Source organism: Rhinolophus sinicus, chromosome 3, assembly GCF_057876585.1.
Source record: "Rhinolophus sinicus isolate RSI-liver-muscle chromosome 3, RSI-T2T, whole genome shotgun sequence".
Lineage (NCBI taxonomy): Eukaryota > Metazoa > Chordata > Mammalia > Chiroptera > Rhinolophidae > Rhinolophus > Rhinolophus sinicus.
The window spans coordinates 90,730,399-90,752,533 of NC_142503.1; the positions used below are offsets into that span (position 1 = coordinate 90,730,399).

General features: G+C 49.6%; 1 protein-coding gene across 4 annotated transcripts; it reads left to right on the top strand.

The window, feature by feature from the left end:
• Positions 1-2,365: 2,365 nt before the first annotated feature.
• Positions 2,366-11,067, top strand: NYAP1 (neuronal tyrosine phosphorylated phosphoinositide-3-kinase adaptor 1). Of its 4 annotated transcripts, none has more exons than XM_019752716.3 (7): positions 2,366-2,897; positions 4,124-4,275; positions 5,694-6,049; positions 6,507-8,024; positions 8,879-9,097; positions 9,295-9,404; positions 9,920-11,067. In XM_019752716.3, the coding sequence occupies exons 2-7, from the start codon at positions 4,208-4,210 to the stop codon at positions 10,175-10,177; spliced, it is 2,529 nt and encodes an 842-aa protein (XP_019608275.1). In that variant the 5' UTR covers positions 2,366-2,897; positions 4,124-4,207; the 3' UTR covers positions 10,178-11,067. The 4 variants fall into 4 exon arrangements, with proteins under 4 accessions (XP_019608275.1, XP_019608279.1, XP_074184437.1 ...); XM_019752720.3 differs by having other exon boundaries at positions 2,367-2,897; positions 8,882-9,097; XM_074328336.2 differs by lacking the exon at positions 2,366-2,897 and adding an exon at positions 2,979-3,134.
• Positions 11,068-22,135: the final 11,068 nt, after the last annotated feature.

The window sequence follows — 22,135 nt, forward strand, 5'->3', positions numbered from 1 at the left end:
AGAAACGGGCTGTGGAGGGCGGAGAGAAAGGGGAGGAGCCTGTAGGGCGTCCAGGGATTCCCTTACGTGTAGGCACTTGCTGCCATTGGCCTGCAGACACACAGAAGAGTAGGAAGGAACAGACCTGGAGCTCTCCTGGCACCTGCCACCCCAATAAGCACCCAGTAAATGTTATGGTGCTGCTGCAGCTGTTATTGCAATAGCTTCATTGGTTTTCACAGTCACTGTATGAGGAACGTACTGTTATTCATCCCTGTACCTATATTAAAAAGTGGATTATTATGAATATTATTATAATTTTCAAACATGCCTCACAGTAGAGAGAATGGTATAATAGAATCCCAGGTAGTCATCATAGAGTTTCAACAATTATCAACTCACAGTCAATCTTGTTTCATATATACCCCCAATATTTTCTGTTGTACTGTACTAGAGTATTTGAATCAAATCCCAGAGATCATATTATTCCTCTTCTTAAATGTGGAAATAGAGACCCAGGAGGTTCAGAAAGGCTGTCAGTGGTAGAACAGAGACATTCCACACACTCAGGTATGTCCCCGTCTGGTCTCCGTATAGAAAAAACGTCACGCACTCATGTACACGTAATCACCCATACAGATACACCTGAGGACAAACCACTGGCCCCAAGCATGGTCCCTTCTCCCACCTCTCACCTGTGCCACCTCTCCCATCCTATCCCTTGCTCACTATGGAAAATACACACACTCCTAAAGTGCTGACCATGTGCTTGGCGTGAAAGAATAAATCTCTATCTGCCATTGTCTCTTTATTGGCACCCCAACCAACATTCTGAGAGGAATTATTTTCGCAAAAGCTACCTCTGCCTTCACTCCAGTTCGGAAAGAAATGGATTCTAATTAATTTTGATCAAACAGAACTGTTCTCGAGTGTATAAAAAATTCCTCATATTTGTCCACTTCACATAATTATCTCGTGGATTCTCAAAACAGCCCTGGACAGAGATAGGGTGGGTTTTGAGCTCGTGTTTCCGCTAAGGAAACTGAGGCTCAGATGCAATCAGTTACTTGCCCAACATCAGAGCTAGTATTCGGTGGCAATGAGACTAGTACTGAGCTGTCTGACATATCCCTCCTTCCTCAGCTTTAGCTCCTGGAAATCTTTAACCAACCCTTAGGATTAGGTGAAATGAAATGAAGCAAAGCCCCTTGCCCCCACGTTTATATATTTGTCCTTTATTTCCTTGTTAAATTGCATCTGCATTCCTACCTCTCTCCCTTCATGGTAACAATGGCTGCCATAGCCAGGTCCTGAGGCATCCCAAGTGGTTGGTGGAAGCAGCCTCCCAGACTCACATCCCAACTCTCTTCTCTCTGGCAGTATTCAGAGCACATCCCTGCTGCTGTCCTCCCAGATCCTCCTTCCTTCAGCGCTGACTACTTACAAACTATTCAAAACCTATCTTAGGAACCCCCCCACCTTGCCATTATCTAAGACACTCAGCATTATCTTGGACTCCTCCATGTCTACAGTCACTGGGACTTTGTTGGTCTCTGCGGAAATCAGTAAGTAAAAATCAATAAGTTTGTTGAATCAATAAGTAAAAATTAATTCACACTAAGGTGTAAAAGTGAAAGGACTGTTATGTGTTTTAATGTGTTACTTCTCCTGGGGGCATTTATAACAGCCCTTTAATGTATGGGGCCCTTTCCACTTAAAAGCACGTTGTATTCATCACTGCCAACATTACTGAGGTAGGTATGCGATGAGACATCTTTCAGAGAGCTTGCACCATTTGCCCAAAGCCACACAGCACATCTGCAAAGACTGCCATATAAAGTAATATTCACAGGTTCCAGGGATTAGGACGTGGATATCTTTCGGGGGTCCATTTTTCAGCCACTTAAGGGTAGAACCGAGGTTTTCTTGAAGCTAACGTACGCCAAAGGGAATTCTGGGGGTGGAATTTCTCAGGGAGCTGATGAGAAAGGTGATGCGGGGAAGGGGGCGAGTCCCTCAGCGGCCTTGGTGGTTGCAGTCAGACGTCGACTCAGGGCGCCCAGGTCCTGGCGGGCGCCGCCCCCCGTAGTCAAAGGTTACCCGGAGGAAGACTTGGGCCGCGGGACAGGGCGGGTGTAAGACTTTGAGCCCAGGCGGTGAAACAATGTCCAGGCGCCTGGGAGGATTGCAGGCATAGGCAACGAGCACCCAGCGAGCCAGCTCGGGTGCCCTCCCCACACCTGAGGGGCGGGGGAAAGGTGGGGCGCGGCCAAGGGCGCACGCCCCCTGCTGGGCAAAGATGCGGATAGTCCCGCTCCAGATTCTCAGAGCCCCTCCGCCGGAAAGCGGCCCCCCCTGCTGGCCTCGTTGCCTCACTGCACGCCGGGCTCTGCAGCAGCAGCAGCCTCGCTCCGGCCGGACGCGGGGTGCGCAGCCCGTGAGCGCCTGGTACACGGGGGACGCGCGCCGGTGCAGGTCCCCAGCTACCGCTGGGGGGCGCCGCTGCGTGCTGCGCCCCACGTCTGTCCGCCGGGGCCTTGGACACTCAACCGAGCACGACCGAGCCGGGCAAGAGCGAGAGGCGGCGAGGAGTGGATGCCCCAAGGCGGGGGTGGGCTGGCGCCGGGTCCCCCGCGCCCCACGACCTTTCTCCGAGTTCCCCCGCAGATTCCTCGGCCCCCGTGTCCCTCACCCCAGTCTGGCGGCGCGGCGCGGCGCGGCCACTCCAGCTCTGTCCTTGGAGGGTGTGGAAGGGTGGGTTTGGGGCCGGGGGCGGGTCTGGGGGCGGACCCGGAGGCGGGGCTGTCTCTGCGGCAGGGCCCAGCTCGGCTCCCCCCCGGTCTCTCTCTGTCTCTCCTCCTCCCTCCTCCTGCTCCGGGCGGAGCCCGGCATGGGGGGGCCGGCGCCCGGCAGGCCAGGTACGGTGATGTAGAAATTGGGGACGCTTGGTGCGGGAAGGTGGGATGGGGGGAACCAGGGGCAGGGAGGATTGGCGGGGCGAGAGACGGAGAAACCCAGGGTAGCAGGACAAGGGGAAGGGGAGGGTTGCCCGGGAACCTGGGGCCCTTGGATGGAGAGGGGAATGAAGCCGGTTAGGTTTGGAACAAACAGGGAAGGGAGAGGACGGCAGTGAGGAGGGGCGCCTTGGACGAGAGGTGAGGCTGAGGCGCAGGAGAGTGTGTTTGGGGGAAGGGAAACCAGAGCAGGTATGGAGGCCGCAGCCCCGAAGATAGCTTTGGGGCTAGACTGAAGACCCCCGGGTGGGATTGAGGGGCGGGGACTGGAAGAGGGGAGCCGGGAGCCTCCTAGATCCTGGAGGAGGAAGAAGGTGATTTGGGCCATCAGTGAAGGAGGTGGAGACCATCTCTGAGGAGCCAGGGCTCAGGAAGAGGGGTGGACCAAGACCGGGGCCCAGGCACAGAAGAGGAAGGGGGAAAGACAGAGGAAGGCGATATCTGGATGGTGGTATTGTAGATGCCCAACTCAGAGTGCCCCCACCCTTTCTCCAGAATCCCCACCCTGCCCTCATGACACCTGCCCCCAGCCTCAGGGCCCAAAAAGGGGTGGGGAGTCTAACTGTCTCCCCCTTCCCCAGTGGGGTGCAATGTACGCAAGTAGGCCTGGGCATAACTCCTTGTCTGTAGGTATGTCCAGTTCTGTGCAGCCTATTTGTGTGTGTCTGTCTGGAGGTCTGTGTGTGCTGTGGGTGTGTCTGGTGTTTATGTCTGTGTGTCTGCCTGTTCCTAGGTTGTGTTTACCTATGCCAATCTATGTGTCTGGTCCTCTGTACATATGAGTCCATGGTCCTGTGGTTTGTGTGTCTGAATGTGTGTTTGTGGGGCCGGTGTGTGTGCATGTCAGGCTGTATTTACAGGATAGGAATCTGTCAATCTGATCACTCAGGAGTGTGTAATTGTGGCCCTGAACACCTTTATCAGGATGTATGACTCTGTGTACACATGTCCATCTATGTCTCTCTGTCTGTCCTAGAGGCAGTGGTGGGTTTTCTGTGTCTCCATCTGTTTTCCTCTCTCCGAGGACCCGAATCATGTCTCTGTTCCTTTCTCTGTCTCTCTTTCTCATTCATTCCTGGCCCCCACCCACCCCACATCTTTCTTTTTTTCCTTCCCATCTCCCCACCAAGTGGATCCGGGACCCAGGGAGGGCCGTCCCCCGGGCCTGGTGGCACTGAGCAGGGCCCCCCAGCCCCCACCTCCTGCCCCACGACATGAACCTCCTCTACCGAAAAACCAAGCTGGAGTGGAGGCAACACAAGGAGGAGGAGGCCAAGAGGAGGTAAGGCTGCATCCCAGACTGCCCCCTCGCCTGCCCACCTCTGCCTCCCCCTGGCTGCGCCACATCCCTTCTGCCCTTCCTGGGTCCAACAGCCTGGTCATCAGTCTGATCTCAGAGTCTGTGCTCAGCACAGAATTGCTGGAGTGGCACACACCCTGTCCCCGCCCTGTACCTGTCCTGGCCTCTTGGGGGGCTTCCAGCTCAGGAGCACCCTGTTGGCTCTTCCACATCCCCAGAAGCACGAGTCACTCCTTCCTGACTCACCTTTGGCCTGTGGTCTTCTCCTCACTGTCAATTTGGGGCTGGCTCCTGGCTCCCCTGTTACCTGACCTTGGAAGGGGCAGGCCCTGCTGCCCTCATGGTCCAGGGATAGTGTCATTTGAGGGGCACCAGGGAAGATCCATTTGGCCCCATCTCAGCCTCCTCTGCTGGGGGAGGTGAGTGGCCAAGTGACAGGTGTGTGTGTGTGTGTGTGTGTGTGTGTAGTGGGGGACTTGCAGGTTGGGCCCTGCAGAAGAGTCAGGGTTGGGGACTCCCTCCCTGCTTGCCCTCTCTGTTTGCCCTCCCAGGGACCTGGGGCCTGGCCTCCCCTGTCTTGCTCCCTTCTCTTCACTCCCGGTGACTGCACAGCCTCTTGGAGCCTGAGTCAGAGCCACCTCCCTGCTGCCTCCTTGCAACTGTGGAGTTTAATTCTGTTGTTAATTAGATTAATCAGAGCTATCACTGTGGTGATCTCTCCCTAATGAAGGGTTAGTAGACAGGGCCTTAATGAGAGCCCACCCCAGAGCAGCTCTCTCCTCTTCCTTGCCAGCTCCCCCCCTCCTTCACTTACAGGACAGTGAAGGGAATGGGGGTGGGTCTGGGAGGGTGACAGAGGAAAGGAGGAAGAAGGATCAGCTGGGGGAGGCTGCCATACAGCCGGTGTCTGGGAGAGGAGGCGCGGTATGTTGTGGAGCGTAGGCCGCAGTAACTGGACATGGGGGAGGCCAGAGGCCAGGTATGGGCCAACGTGAGAGTAAGAAAGAGCGAAGCTGTGGTGGTAGGTGTGTGAGTCAGGCAGAGTTGTGTTGCCTGGGTTTACATCTCTCTGCCTATGTATGAAGCGGTCAGATACTGTGTTGCTGTGTCAGATATGCCCAGGCTGGGATCAGCCAACTCTGGGATGCTCCCCTGAACACATGTTCACCCCTTCTCTCATCCCTGCCTCCATTGCCTTTTTTAAAGCCTCAGGATTCTGCCTGAAGCTTCTACTTCAGTGCCCTGGACCTTCAGACATCCGCCCCGCCCCCCATCCCCATCCCAGGCCCCCTTCTTCCTCCCTGGGAGGCCACAGGGTTGCAAACCCCTCTTGGGTTGGAGAAGGTGGAGGCTCAGGCCTGAGGCTCACCCTCTGCTCCATCTTGGCCTTCTCTCCCCAGCTCCAGTAAGGAGGTGGCTCCCACAGGCCCAGCGGGGCCCGGGGCTGGCCCAGGGCCTGGGGTCCGAGTGCGGGACATCGCCTCGCTGCGCCGCTCCCTCAGGATGGGCTTCATGACAATGCCTGCCTCTCAGGAGCACACCCCCCACCCCTGCCGCAGCGCCATGGCCCCACGCTCCCTTTCCTGCCACTCAGTGGGCAGCATGGACAGTGTGGGGGTTGGGCCTGGGGGAGGCGGTGGGGGTCTCACTGAGGACGGCAGTACCCGAAGACCCCCAGCCAAGCCTCGGAGACACCCCAGCACCAAGCTCAGCATGGCAGGGTCAGGGGCAGAGATGCCCCCTAGCAAGAAAGCAGGTGAGACACCCCTGCCCCTCCCCAGGGGGAGCTGGGAGCCAGGAGGATCCATTCAAGGCCTGGGGAGGCCTGCTGGGAGGGTTCATTCAGGGAAGAACCAAGAAAGTGGAAGGTTCCATTCTCAGAGGGAATGGGGGGGGGCTCCTTTTTGGAAGGGCCTGAGATGAATTATTCAAGGGCAGAGGAAGCTCCCTGAAAAGTCCAGTCTTTGGAAAGGGGTGTCACGTCCTTGGAGGAACATGAGGGTGGGAGAGAATTCAGGGTGGGAGTTGCAGATTCATTAGAAGGACAGAGGCTAGCTGGTCAGGTAGGAAACCCACTGGAGCTGTAAGTTGAAGGATATGGACAAAATAAAGAGGCAGATATGTCCTTGCAAATGGGTCAAGAGGTCAGAAAGGGTCTCCCCATTCCCTCCCCCAACCAAGATCCCAGTTTATTTCTTTCCCATCCTTCCCAGGCTCACAGAAGCCAGCCCCAGAGGGCCGAGAGTCCAGCCGGAAGGTTCCTCCACAGAAGCCGAGGAGAAGCCCCAACACCCAGCTGTCTGTCTCCTTCGATGAGTCCTGTCCCCCAGCCCCCTCTCCTCGAGGGGGGAACCTGCCCCTTCAGCGCCTCAGTAGGGGATCCTGCATCACTGGGGACCCTGAGGTGGGTGCCCAGGAAGAAGAGCCAGTGTACATTGAGATGGTGGGGGATGTCTTCAGGGGAGGAGGGCGAAGTGGAGGGGGCCTGACTGGACCCCCTCTCGGGGGTGGGGGCCCAACCCCTCCAGCTGGCGCTGACTCAGACTCAGAAGAGAGTGAGGCCATATATGAGGAGATGAAGTACCCCCTGCCTGAGGAGGCAGGGGAAGGCCGGGCCAATGGGGCCTCTCCACTGACTGCCACCTCCTCACCACACCAGCCTCATGCTCTCCAGCCTCACATCCACCGCCGTCCATCCTCAGCCCTCCCAAGCAGGAGGGATGGGACGCCCACCAAGACCACTCCTTGTGAAATCCCCCCGCCCTTCCCCAACCTCCTCCAGCACCGTCCTCCGCTCCTGGCCTTTCCCCAAGCCAAGTCTGCTTCCCGAACCCCTGGCGATGGGGTCTCAAGGCTACCGGTCCTCTGCCACTCCAAGGAGCCAGCGGGCTCCACCCCAGCTCCCCAAGTGCCTGCCCGGGAGCGGGAGACGCCTCCCCTACCGCCACCGCCTCCTGCTGCCAACCTGCTGCTGCTGGGACCCTCGGGCCGTGCCCGGAGCCACTCAACACCGCTGCCACCCCAGGGCTCTGGCCAGCCCCGGGGGGAGCGGGAGCTCCCCAACTCCCACAGCATGATCTGCCCCAAGGCAGCAGGGGCGCCGGCAGCCCCTCCTGCCCCGGCCACCTTGCTTCCCTGCCCCCCCAAGGACAAGGCCGTGTCTTATACCATGGTGTACTCAGCAGTCAAGGTGACCACGCACTCCGTTCTGCCAGCTGGGCCACCCCTGGGTGCTGGGGAGCCAAAGACGGAGAAGGAAATCTCAGTCCTCCATGGGATGCTGTGCACCAGCTCGAGGCCCCCTGTGCCTGGGAAGTCCAGTCCCCACACCGGGGCCATGAGCACAGCAGCTGGGGTTCTCCACCACCGCGGCTGCCTGGCCTCCCCACACAGCCTTCCAGACCCAACAGCAGGCCCCCTGACCCCGCTCTGGACCTACCCAGCCTCAGCAGCTGGGCTCAAGAGACCCCCTGCCTATGAGAGCCTCAAGGCTGGGGGGGTGCTGAATAAGGGCTGTGGAATGGGGACCCCATCCCCCATGGTGAAGATCCAGCTGCAAGAACAAGGGACCGATGGGGGTGCCTTTGCCAGTATCTCCTGTGCCCACGTCATCGCCAGTGCAGGGACACCAGAAGAGGAAGAAGAGGAGATGGGTGCCACGACATTTGGGGCAGGCTGGGCTCTGCAGAGGAAGGTCCTGTATGGAGGGAGGAAGGCAAAAGAGCTGGACAGTGAGTGAGGGAGGGGGGGATGAGGAGGGGTGGGGATGTCCATGGTTATTTGGGGGACACCTTGGAGGGGTTATTTGGAAGCCATGCCCCGTTGTCCTGAACTGGGAAATTTTGGGAGACCAGAGCAATGGGGGCATGCAGTGGACTGAAGGGATGAGGTCCCTATGAGTGCTAGAGGAGCAGGAAGCTCTAGGATATGGGGGTAGAATCTGGCCCTCAGAGCAGCCACCTCCTCCTGCCCCATCCTACTGTACTCCCTGCCCCTCCCTTTGCTGGGCTGCAAGGGTGTGTGTTTGTGAGTGTGCACAGACTAGGAGCTAAACACAGCTGCCTCCCAGCTGTTACCATGGCAACCCATCCAGACAGGAGGGAGAGGAGAGGGAGGCCCCTATGGTTGCCTGGCAACGCAATGCTCTGCCAGACCTACTCACAGATGAGCTTAGTTCACAGGCAGCCCTTCCCCCGAACGCCCCCCCACCACCACTTCTTGGCTCAGGGTTTGGGATTCTCCCCCTCCTGGAGAACAGTGCCCTTGGTCTGTTCCTGAGGATGGTCATTCTATCCCTATATGGGGTTGGAGGGGCTCGGAAGCTAAAGCTGGGGTATGGGAGACCCCTCTGACCAGCAAAAAGGGTTTGGAAGCAGCAAACATCTGATTCTCAGCCCAGGGATAGTACTAGTGGGTGCAATGGAAGGTGGCAGTACTGGGGTCCCTGTTGTGTGTGTATGTATTGTGGAGTGCGAAGAGGGTCCTACCCTTCCTAGCTATGACATGCTGCAGTGTGTGGAGCTGAGGGGACAGTATACCCCCAACCCCACCCCATACAGGCACTGAGCTCTCCTTGTCATCTCAGCAGAGGTCGAGGATGGTGCCCGGGCCTGGAATGGCAGTGCCGAGGGTCCAGGCAAGGTGGAGCGTGAGGACAGGGGCCCTATGGCATCAGGAATCCCAGTAAGGAGCCAGGGGGCCGAGGGCCTGCTGGCCAGGATCCACCATGGAGGGGACCGAGGAGGGAGCCGCACAGCGCTGCCCACACCCTGCCAGACCTTCCCAGCCTGCCACCGAAATGGAGGTGACACCCTGCCCTCGCACACCTGTACACAGATGGGGTGGACTGGGGGGAATCTCCCAGGGTCTGTGTCCCGGGGCCTACATCCTAATACCACATCTCCATGCCCTTTCTTCTGATGAGGCAGGGGCGGCCTGGAAGGGGCTGTCCTCAGGGAACCTGAAAGCCTTCTTTGGTCTTCATTCCTTCTTCCTCCCCAGACTTCACGGGAGGTTACCGCCTGGGGCGCTCCGCCTCCACCTCTGGAGTCCGCCAGGCCTCGCTCCACACACCTCGGCCCTGCAGCCAGCCCCGGGATGTCCCGAGCCAGGTGAGGAGGAAGATGGGGTTGGGTTTAATTGGAGAAGGACTATACAGAGAAGAAGGCTTGGGTGTGGAAAGATAGGTAAGAGGACGGGCTAGGGCCTGGCACAAACTAATAGGGAACTGGTGGAGAGTGAGGGAGTTGGGGGAGGACCTTGGAAAGAGGCTGCTTATGATGGGCAAGCCAGGCAGGGCCCTAACTGGCAGACAGTGCACCTCTGTGCAGTTAGAAAAAGGCTTCCCCTCTGGGAAGACAATTTTTAAAGGCGCCCCTTCCTCAGGGTGAGACAGGCCCAGCCTGGCACCAGGGCTCAAACAGCAGGGCAAAGGGTGTAAGGACTGGGTTTCTGTCCCATCAGCGCCCCCAGCCAGGAGGAGATGACAGAGGCAAGAGAGGACTTGTTTCTGGGGGAAGGCACTGGTCTCCGCAGTGGGAACAGGGCCCGGTCACTCTGAGGTCCTTGACCCCCGCTTCTTCCTTTCTCTCCCCGTCGGGGCCGGCGGCGGGAGGAAGGGGCACAGACCCACCCAGCACTGCCGCTGCCGCTGCCCCTGCCGCCCCAGCCGGCCCGCGAGCGCGACGGCAAGTTGCTGGAGGTGATCGAGCGCAAGCGCTGCGTGTGCAAGGAAATCAAGGCGCGCCACCGCCCCGACCGCGGTCTCTGCAAGCAGGAGAGCATGCCCATCCTCCCTAGCTGGAGGCGGGGGCCCGAGCCCCGAAAGTCCGGCACCCCGCCCTGCCGCCGGCAGCACACGGTCCTCTGGGACACTGCCATTTGAGGAGGGCGGGAGGCAAGGGCACCGGGACTTGGGAGCGGGGCGGGGCTCTCCGGGAGACTTGCCTTGAAAGTGGGACACTTGAAGAACCAGGTGAGAGAGCCAGGAAGAACCCCTGCCCTCCTTCCTAATCTCCGGAGACGGGGAGTCTGCCAGGCTTATCGGGCTTGGGGCACCAGCAGCACCCCAAAAAACTCGGGGGGATGAGGAGGGTTTGCTTGCGGTTGGGAGCGAGGCCCTCGCGCTGCTCTCCCCACTGAGTGTGGCAGACCCCTCCTCCTGCGAGGGCAAAGGCCAAGCCAGAGGTCAGCATGGGGGAGGTGGGAAGGGCTAGGGAGGAAGGGCGGGTCAATTGAAGGAGAGGGACTAGAGAGTGACAGGTGAAGAAGCTCTTTTTATAGAATCGGGAATTAGGGAGGGCGTATTTATTTTGTTATTTATTTCAGTCTGGAGGGCAATTCTGGGCCCTCTGACTTCCTCCTGGGCAGGGAGTGGGGAATGTCGGGCAATTAAAGGGAACCAAGTTTGCACTTTTCCCTCATGCCGAAAGGCCCCACCATCCGTGCTCACTCCAAATCGCGGGATTGGTCTGGAGTGGGAAGTGGAGCAGAAGGGAGGCCAAGAGCCACAGACTTAGTTACAGTACTTACAAGTCGCCGGTAGTGAGAGTGGCCTGCTCTGAAACTGGCATCTTATTTAGCTCTGGAGTGAGGATCTAGCAGCAGGTATGGGTGGGATGATGGGGAAGAAGGAAATTTTAGTGGGTGGGGGGAGGGCAGGGTATTTATTTAAATTTTAAAAAATCAGAAGAGATGTCAGGAACTTTTTTTTAATTCCTTTCTTTTCAGAATAATATATTAAAAGACTAACGATCCTAGAACTGGCTTCTTAAATTTCAGTGTGCTCCGCCTTTCTTAACACCTGTTTCCATTTCCCTCTGGCCCTTGGTTGGTGAGAGTTGAAGTTTGTGCAGGATGGGTTGAGTTGCTGTGGCAAGTAACAGAGACAGGTGGAGTCTGAGGTAAGTCTTCAGGAATGCCACCATGCAGTGACTCAACAAGCAAATATGGAGCATCTGATGTGTGCTTGGCAATGTGCCAATGCAGAAGGAATATTTAGACTGAGGCCTGCCTGCAAACAGCTATAGTCTACCCAGGGAGATGAGCTACCTGAGCCAATACTAGACAGTGCTCCGGGAGTAAGAGAGGGAGGGGGCTGGAATCATATGAGAAGGCTTCCTGGAAAGCGAGCCTAAAAGGACAGGTAAGATATGAATGAGCAGAGGAAAGGGAAAAATCCCAAAGTCACAGTGTGGTTTGTAGAACAATAGAAGATGGAGGTGAGGGGTGGGTAGGAAATGCGTTTAAATAATGCAGAGGGCAATATGGAGTGGACATGAAGCCGGTTCAGAAAGATGGGCCTTAAAATTAAAGCAAGATGCTGGTCCTGGGGAAGGAACACAGAGGGATCCTGGGAGGTGATGTATCACCAGAGAGGAAGACAAAAAGAGTGTCTGGGAGAATGGAGGGCAAGGGACAATGAATGGGGCATCTGTGAAACCCAAGATTGGAGCTCATGTGATTGGGGAAATAAATGATCCCCCTGACAGCAAAGAAAGGGGCTGAGAAGACGTTGAGGGAGAACGATGAATTTGAAGCAATGGTGAATATTTAGGTTTGTGATCAGCTAGAACAGAATTTCAAATAGTGGATGATACAAGAAATATTTTTAAACAGTATGGAGAACATTTTTTTGAAACTTTAATAGTCTTGTGTTTATTTTCATGTTAGAGAAATTATAACCAACACATCAGACTTCTTGTTATTTCATGGGTATTATTGCACAAGATAAGGCTAATTTTTAATGAGTTGGTTTAAAGAAAAAAAGCAATGAAATAATGGTACAAGTAGTATACAGACTATGAAAAGTGACAGTGGTATGAGAATTTTTGAAATTTAAGAAACACCAAATTAGAGATAAAATGATAGTTTGGGAGAGATGACAAACTGTGGACATGAGGAATCATTAACATAGAAATGGTACTCAAGGCCAAGACTGAGCTCTGTAGGATAGAGTGTGGATAAAGAGTTAAGACCAAAATATAAACAAGGAATAGCTCTTCAAGTTTTCATTTATTTTTAATTGAGATATAATTGACATATACAATTATATTAGTTTTAGATGTACAACATATGATTGATATATGTATTGCGAAATGATCACCACAACGAGTTTCTTTTTTTTTCTTTTTTTTTAAGATTTTTTTTATTGGGGAAGGGGAACAGGACTTTATTGGGGAACAGTGAGTACTTCCAGGACTTTTTTCCAAGTCAAGTTGTTGTCCTTTCAGTCTTAGTTGTGGAAGGGTGCAGCTCAGCTCCAGGTCCAGTTGCCATTGCTAGTTGCAGGAGGCACAGCCCACCATCCCTTGCGGGAGTCGGGACTCCAACCGGCAACCTTGTGGTTGAGAGGACGTGCTCCAGCCAACAGCCATCCGGGAGCTCAGCTGCAGCTCAGCCCAAGGTGCCATGTTCAATCTTAGTTGCAGGGGGCGCTGCCCACCATCCCTTGTGGGAGTCCAGGAATTGAACTGGCAACCTTGCACCACAATGAGTTTAGTTAACATCCATCACCATACATAGTTACAAAATTCTTTTCTTGTGATGATAACTTTTAAGATCTACTCTCTTAGTAACTTCCAAACATACAATATAGTGGTGTTAACTATATTCACCATGCTGTACATCATATCCCCAGGACTTATTTATCTTATAGCTGGAAGTTTGTACCTTTTGACCACCTTCACCCATTTTGCTCCCCACCCCTCCGGCAACCACCAATCTATTATCTGTATCTACAAGTTCAGGTTTTGTTTTTTGTTTTGTTTTGTTTTGTTTTTAAATTCCACATATAAGTGAGATCATATTGTACTTATCTTTATCTGTCTGACTTATTTCACTTAGCATCGTGCCCTCAAAGTCCATCCATGTTGTGGAAAATGGCAGGATTTCCAATGCGTATTTATTTATTTATTACTGGGGAAGAGGAACAGGACTTTATTGGGGAGCAGTGTATACTTCCGGGACTTTTTCCAAGTCAAGTTGTTGTCCTTTCAATCTTAGTTGTGGAGGGCACAGCTCAGCTCCAGGTCCAGTTGCCATTGTTACTTGCAGGGGGCACAGCCCGCCATCCCTTGCAGGAGTCTAACCGGCAACCTTGTGGTTGAGAGGACGCACTCCAACCAACTGAGCCATTTGGCACTGGCCCATGTGGGAATCAAACTGGCAGCCTTTGACATTAGGAGCACGGAGCTCCAACCACCTGAGCCACTGGGCCAGCCCTCCAATAGGTTTTTAATAATTAGTTAGAAAATTGATGGAAGGAAACATCATTTGTAAGAGCAATAAAAATCCTAAAATGTCTAGGAGTAACTTTAACAAGAAATGTATGGGACCTATATTTGATCGATCAATAAAACTAAAATTCTTTGAGTTACTTAAACCAGGAAGACTTGAATAACTTGTTTTTAAACAAGGCCATATTATAAAAGTGTCAATTTTCTCTAAATCCATAAGTTTAATGCAGTCTCTAAATCCCAAAAGGTTAATTTGGAAAAGTTGACAATTCAAAAGTTTATCCAGAATGATGAGAAAAAAAAGAACATTCTGAAACAGATGAGTAATGGGGGGACCTGAATTACCAAATATTAAAAGTTGAAGTAAAAGCACAGTGTGTTGGGATTGGCACAGGACTGGCACAATCCATCAGAACAGTTTCCAGAAATAGCCCCAAAAGCACATGAGAATTCAATACATATATACGATAAAAGTGATATTTTAATGGTGGGGAAAGGTTATTCAATAATTGTTTCTTGAACAATTAGCCAGTCAAGGGAGAGTGTGGGAAGCTGGATATCTGTTTCATTCATTATGCCAAAAGATTTAAGTGTAAAAACAAAACATTAAAAGGGACTGTTGACTTTGGGATGGAGGAGGCCTTTCCAAAATAACATGAAAACCAAAAACAAATAAACCAAAAGACTTTTAAAGTTTGATCTCATTCACAATGAAAACTTCTATATGGCCAAGCAAACTACAAATATTAAACTGGGAAAATATTTGTAATACATATGAAGACAATATGTAAGGGAAATTTGTGAGTTGATAAGAAAAAGGAAAAAACAACCCAAAACAAATGTGAACAAAGGATGTGAACAGACAATTCACACAAAAAAAACACATAAATTACCAAAAAACAAGTTCAACCTTAACAATAAATAATGCAAAATAAAGCAACAATGAAATACTTTTCACCTATCAGACAAAAACATTCATAACATCAATCTGGCACGTATGTGCAGGAAACAGACACTCATTATGCAAATTAAATTCAGCCTTTCTGGAGGTCAGTTTAATAATATTTATTAAAATTTAAAATGTGCATGGTTTGAACTCAGAAATTCCATTTCCAGGAATTTATCCTACAGAAATAGTTACACAAGTGTGCAAAGCTAAGTGCACAAGGGTGCTAATTGCAGCATTGTTTGAAATAATGAAAAATTGGAAACAACCTCCAAAGTTCATCAGTATGCCAATGACTAATTTATGGTAACAATGGAAAACGGAAGCTGTTAAATAGAATGCAGAAGCTATAGCTGTTCTAAACACGAGAAGCAGGTCATAATAAATAAGCGAACAAGGCAGAAATGTACATATAGAAAAACTTGCTTTTAAAAAAATTATTTATTTGTAAATTTTTATGTAGGTCTGGAAGGAAATACACCAAATAGTTGATGGTGATTATTTTGAGGTCTGAGAAAATAGGGGACTTAATTTACTTTTTTAAAAATGAATTTATATTGCTTGAATTTTTACGTGTATGTCTTCATTCTGAAATCAGAAAACTATATATTTATTATTTTCTAAAAACAGAAGTAGTTAAGTATTCAAGGAGGATGAAGACAGGGGACAGCGGTTGAGCTCCGTGATAAGAAGCAGAGGTAGTCGCCAAGTGGCAGGCACTGTGGAACCAGCATGTGTGGGTTCAAATCCCAGATGGCTACTTAGAGGCTGAAGAGAGAGGGGTAGAGATGGAGGTGCAGTGAGATGAGAACGACTGGAATCTCCACAGAGTTGGAGTGAGAGGCTGGAGTGGACGGAATCAGGATAGGAAGGGCTCAGACAAGGGCAGGCACTTGAGGATGCTGTAGCTAGGGCTACACAGACCTTCCTCTAAATGTACAAAATTGGAGGCCTGGGAAGAGTTAAGAAGTTTAAAAAACTTAGGCTGTGCTGGAACTATAAACCTCACGTGAGGGATGGAGGGATGAGCACCCTCTGGGAAGTCAGCCTGGGCCCATCCTTGCCTTTCTGACACCTGGTAAAACTCCCCTGGGACTGTATATCCCTCCTGGGGTCACTAAGCCACTGCCAACACTGACTTTCCACCTTTTGAAACCACAGCAAAGCAGGGAAGTCTACAGCACCACAGCCGGAGGTGAGAGGGCCCTGGAGCACTCAAGTTAAGAGGGAGACAGGAGTCAGGTGGGAGAGACCTTCATTGGGAGGGAACACACTCGAATCAAAGGGGAGAGAAAAGAAGGACCTCCAGCATAATATCATGTCTTATTTTTCATGGCCCATTTTGTCCATTGAAATCATATTTCAGCTGTGAAGAGAGATTTCTATCAAAGATATGAGGTTCATGTCAAGAAGACTCGGGAGCAAACTTGAAGAGCTGCTAATGGTCAAAGGATGGGATAATTCGAGCATCAAGAAGGGTAAGAGCTGCAGTGGATTGAAAGACAAAGTGGTTAAATTCATTAGTTCACAATGACAAAAAAGATGTCTCATCTTTGAAGGATGCTAGAGAATCAATTCATTATTTTGAAAACTGGGTAAGTAAAGGGAAAGAATCAAGTATCTATCTTTATCAAATCGCTGATGAAGGGAAGTTTCTCTTTCTATAAATATTCTGGCTAGTAAATGAAGTCAGAATTTTAGAATTGGAATATCACCATGAAGTAATGGATCCATGTATTGAGTTTCAACAGCAGCTATCATTGCATATCAGATTATAAAAGACAACCAGACATGATGGGCCTCCTGATGGAAGAGTGTGCCACCACCTATGAAGTGTTCTAGTCCTCAAAAAATTGAACCTAGAAATATGATCAAACCTGTAGATGTCACTACCACTTACAGGAAATAGAGGAGAGGGAAATGCATTAAACACCAGAGGATGCAATCAGCAAAGTCGAGACTATGGGAAACGCCTGAGGGCAAACAACCTGGACTCTTCAACCAATATATTGCCAGGGAAAATAAAGAGATGGAGAAGGAAACTAGATTAAAAGAGACTGAAAGAGACACACCACCCATTGCAATCTATGGACCACATTTGGATCCTGATTCAATCAAACTTTTTTAAAAGCTCACTTCTTGAATTAATGAGACAATTGGGAATATGATCACTGACTGGATATTTGATGATACTAAGGAATTATTGTTAAATTTTTAGGTGTGATAATGTTTTGTGGTTATGTATTTTTTTAAGTCCTTAAAGAGATAATACTAATATATTAATGGGATAAATTATATGAGGTTTGGGATTCACTTCAAAATAAAATGGAAAGGGAGAAAGTGCGGGGGCAGGACGAGAAATGAATGAGGTGTTTTAAGGCTGATGAATGTTGGGTCTGCGCTTGGGTCATTTAAAACTTTCCACAATAAAAAGTACTGGGTTTTTTTGTTTGTTTGTTTTTGTTTTTTTTAAAGTCAATGTGATGACTCATAATTTTTCCTCTTTTGAAAAAATGAGGGTGGGAGCAAATTATCTAGAAAGCCCCTCCCAACACACTCTCTCTAACTAAAAATAACCTTTTATTTTTACAAAGCAATATATATGCATTGTAGAAATTTATCAAATACTGCAAAGCAAAACCAAACCACCATATTTCCATCACCCAGATGTTATCATTTATCAGCTTACTGCATAACATTACAGGACTTTTTCTATGTATATATGTTTTTTAACAAAATGAGATCATCCTGCACATGTTGTTTTGAAAGCTATGTTAATGGTCTCTACCTCCCCATGTCAATAGATTTTCATCTTATCTAATACCTAGGCCATATATACATTTCCCTAGTTGTGCTCCAAAGTGTCCTGGTGTCTTAGCTCAGGCTTGCCATAACAAAATACCGTAGACTGGGTGGCTTAAAACAACAGACATTTATTTCTCACAGTTCTAGAGACTGGGAAGTCCAAGATCAAAGTGTTGGTTGATTCAGTTCCTGGGGAGAACTCTCCTCCTTGCTTGTGAATGGCCACCTTCTCTCTGTATCCTTACATATGAGAGAGAGGGAGAGGGAGAAGAGGAAACAAAGGGAGAGGGAGAGAGTAATAATGGTCTTTCTTTCTCTGCTTAAGAGGACACTAATCCCATCATGGGGGTGCCTCATCTAAACCTAATAACCTCATCTAAACCTAATCACCTTCCAAAGGTCTCACTTCCAAATGTCATCACATTAGAGGGTAAAGCTTCATCATATGAATTTCAGACTGAGAGTTTATCCAGAACCATGCAATGCATGTGGTTGTTACGCTTCTTTGTCTCTTCTAATTTGACATATTATCTTTGCTTCTTTTGTTCCCGTAACTCTGAGTGGTGGAACAGATTAGACCAGTTGTCCTGTAGAATGTCCCACTCCCTACATGTGCTTGATTGCTTCCTCAAGGTGCCTGTGTGGTTTACAAGTACCTCACAATTAGGAAAAGTACAAAAGCCTCTCATCACTTGCTATTCAGACCCACATGCCCTAACAGATGCATCTTCAGAGTCGCAGCCCATTCCGAGGGTCCAGCTTCCTTTGCTCCTCTGTCACCTCCAAACCCCCAGAATGGAGTAAGGAGCATGTTGGCTGGGGACTCATTCAGGCCACCCACTGGCCTCTGCCACTACACAATCTTTGCCACCAAAAATGGCTGGGAGACAGAAACCACAGTCTGGAAGCACCTGAGATGGTGTCACCTCCATTTAAAAAAATTTCCACTGACCAAGGGGTGACCTTATGCTGATTGTGTTTGACATTCCTGCCTTAAAGCCCAGGGATGGGTGGGACAGTGAGATGTACACATTCCAGAAATTTCAGAGTAATGAGGGGAAACCTTTTGGAAAAATTAGAAACTAGAGGGAAATTTTTAAATATATGTATTATTTATTTCCCTGCCCATTCAGATCTGAAGTGACTTCGCTTGTTTAGTAACATAAAATTTATCCTTGCATTTGGGTCATAAAACTGTCATGGTTGGTCTACTTAGAGATATGAAAACCTAAAAAATGGAGAACAGTTCCCACACTCCTCCCCCATTTTGATGTTGTGCCTGGGTGAGTGAAAAGGTCTATGAGAAAATTTTCCCCTTCTCTCCTTTGTTTTTCTTTCTTCCTTTCCTACCTAGGAGGTCCTAAGGTAAAGGAAAGAAGACAGCTTCTTATAAGAACTTCTTACGAAGGCAGACAGTTTTACCTGGAAAGAGAAGGGCCCCTGACAACAAAGCAGACTGAGGAGGGAGAGTTCACTTCTAGAATTCCTTCCTGGGATGAGGGTGGGTGTTATCCACCTCCTTCCCAAGAAGAGAGGTAGGAAGCTGCCCACTCTATCTCGGCATCCTCAATCATTGCTCTGAGAGAGACCCGCCTCCCAGCATACCCATCCTGTGGTGAACGAAGGATTTTCTTTCCTTTGCTATTCTGAAGGAGAGAGAGGGGGCCTGTGCGGGAGAAGGGGCACTACCCCTGTCCACCAACAGACCACCACTCACTACACCTTGGAGGGAGAGAACATTCAGGCTTTACAGTGTATGGGGTGGAGAGGGTACAAGAGGACCACAGAGAGGCCAGCCATTGCTCCCAGAGGTACAGGTGAGGAAGCAGCATAGAACCACCAGACCTGGAGCAGGGACAGGATGAAAGGGGTCTGGAGGTGGAGGTGTCCTGACAAGGAGGCAAGCGGCAACTATCCCTCCCACAAGGGTGAGTGGGATGAGCCCAGGTGGCCAGAAAGTGACCTAGGGATGCTCGGCATCCTGGTCAGTGGACATGAGTCCCTGACGGTGGTGGGATTGCAGCTTAAGAGGAGACTACCTCCCAGGTGATGTGCTAATTGGTAGTTACCGCATGGGTCACAACCAGGTGATTTTGCCCTCCAGGGGCATCTGACAGTATTATTGATTGTCACAATTGAGGATGGGGTTGTTCCTGGCATCTAGCGGGTAGAGGCCACAGATGCTGCTAAACATCCTACAATACATAGGACAGCCCCCAACCTCTCCCCAAAACAAAGAAACATAATGAGAAAACAAAAAAGCACTTGGTCTGAAATATCAGTAGTGTTGAAGTAGAGAAACCTTTTGTCTTGAGGTTGAGAAACTCTGAGTTGGAGTATGTTTTTTTTTTTTTTTAAAGAGATGAGTAGCTACTACATCCTCATTTCTTTTTTTTTTTATTGGGGAATATTGGGGAACGGTGTGTTTTTCCAGGACCCATCAGCTCCATGTCAAGTCGTTCTTTTCAATTTAGTTGTGGAGGGCACAGCTCACTGGCCCATGTGGGAATTGAACTGGCGACCTTGGTGTTATGAGCACCGCACTCTAATCACTGAGCAACCGGCCGCCTTGGAGTATCTTAACACGCACAACATGGTACCTTTTGATTCCTATGGGAAAACCTAACAGCTTTGTTCAATCCACAAGAAGTTTTGTGTATTTTGTTTTCAAGTGTGCCAGTAAGACGTCTTATTTCTAAGTCAAACTGGGTGGGGGTGGAAAATTACACAAAGCCTTCCTTAAGTTCCAACCTTCGTCATTTGCTAGCACTTTAAGCTTATATTATCTCCTGTTCACACTGCTTATTGATCCTTGATGCATGCACAATGGAAGTTCTGAAATCATATTTCTATTTTTTCAAATCAGCTTTATTAAAGTATAATTTACTTACAATAAAGTGTACCCATTTAAGTCTACAGTTTGATGAGTTTTTAAAACTCCGTACACCTGCATCGATAGTTTTCAAAAACTACATTTACATTTGTGGAATTATGGTTGTAAACGTGGAGTTTGAAATCGATCAGACCCGGGTTCAAATTCCAGCTCTGCCCTCTACCAAGCCTCAGTTTCCTCATCCGCAAACTGGATTAATAATATCCTCCAAAGGGGTTTTCCTGATGATACAAACGATGACACACTTGAAGTATTTAGCACAGAACCTGCCTGGCATATGGTGAAGTGCTTCATCAGTGGTAATAATAATCATCATCGTTAGTGTTCTCACCATTTCATGATATGCTTGGCTAAGAGAGTCTTTTTTGTCTGTATCTACATGTCTTCCCAGGATAATCACACCTTCTCCAAGGCTCAATAATTATTTATACACAGGTGATTCCCAAACCAGTATTTGTAGCCTCTACCTCTCTCTCTCCTGGGCTCCAAAAGAACAGGGGAGTTTCCCCTAAGCCCACCTCAAAGACAGTATGTCCACAAACTGCACTCACTGTCTTCCTCTCAACCACCCACCATGTCTCAGACTGCCCATCGCAGTCAGTCATCACATCCAGCCTCCTGAAGCAGAAATCTCTTCACAGAAATACCTGGTCCCTTTCTCTCTTACATACACCCTTCATTCATTAGAATATCAGTTGAACTGCATCAAAACAGGCCCAAACGGCTGGAAAGTTATTTTTTGCTCATATAAGTGTCTAGACATAAGCAGTCCATAGCAGATCTGGAGGCTCCAGGATATCTGGGGCCAGGATCTTTCTGTTTGGTTGTTCTGCATTTCCAGTGTGTTGCCTTTGTTCCTCAGGGTCTGAGTGGCTTACTACCAAGTCCACTTTTTATGCAACAGGATGGCGCTTGCTTACAATGCAACACGCACTGCACTTAATCCTTATACCACCTAAGAAACAGTGATTTTCTTAGGTTGAACCATATAAAATTGCCATTTTTGACAGTCAAGTATGGTAGAATATTGGCAATTTCATGTAATTCAACCCAAAGTACCTCAATCTTACAGATAAGGACTCTGAAGCACAGAGAAGTCAAGTAACCCACCCAAAGTCACACAGCAAGTGAACAGCAGAGAAGGAATTAAAATCTAGAGCCTCCCTGGAAGCTGGGCCCATGGAATATTCTTCAATGAGTAAGGCTTGGTTCTTCTGTCCCAATGCACTCATAACCTAGTTGAAGGGCAATATATGAACACTGGAAAGCTAAACAGAAGTTCATGAGAGAAACAGCAACAGCTTAATATAGCTATGTAAGAATGTCATAAGGGGGGCAGACCCTGTGGCTCAGGCAGTTGGAGCTCCGTGCTCCTAACTCCAAAGGCTGCCAGTTCGATTCCCACATGGGCCAATGGGCTCTCAACCACAAGGTTGCCAGTTTGATTCCTTGACTCCCGCAAGGGATACTGGGCAACGCCCCATGGAATGAGCAACGGCAACTGGGAGCTGAGCTGCGCCCTCCACAACTAAGATTGAAAGGACAACAACTTGACTTGGGAAAAAAAAAAGTCCTGGAAGTACACACTGTTCCCCAATAAAGTCCTGTTCCCCTTCCCCAATAATAATAAAAAAAGAATGTCATAGGCCATCTATGATTTTTTTTTACCAAATGAGTGGAAAGACAAGACATTGTTTTTCTAGAAATTGAAGAGACAGAGCAATGGCTCCAAAATGGTGTGGCCTGGAAGACTCCCCAGAAGAGGGGAGATTTCAGCTAAGTCTTGAAAGCAGAGGAGGGTTAATTTCATAGTAGTAATAGGACAGATGTTTGGTAATAATCTCATTCTGTGTCATTTAACAAAACTTCAAGATGTTACCTTTGAATACTTGGGTCTCTGTCCTTACTTAGTTGTATGTACACATGCACGTGTATATACTCCTGTAGTGCACCTGTGAATTT

Excerpts from the sequence above, each read along its gene's own strand:
- NYAP1 (XM_019752716.3), top strand. The coding sequence starts at position 4,208 with ATGAACCTCCTCTACCGAAAAACCAAGCTGGAGTGGAGGCAACACAAG. Across the intron at positions 4,276-5,693 it reads GAGGAGGAGGCCAAGAGGAG|CTCCAGTAAGGAGGTGGCTC; the intron begins GTAAGGCTGCAT and ends TTCTCTCCCCAG. Across the intron at positions 8,025-8,878 it reads GAAGGCAAAAGAGCTGGACA|CAGAGGTCGAGGATGGTGCC; the intron begins GTGAGTGAGGGA and ends TTGTCATCTCAG.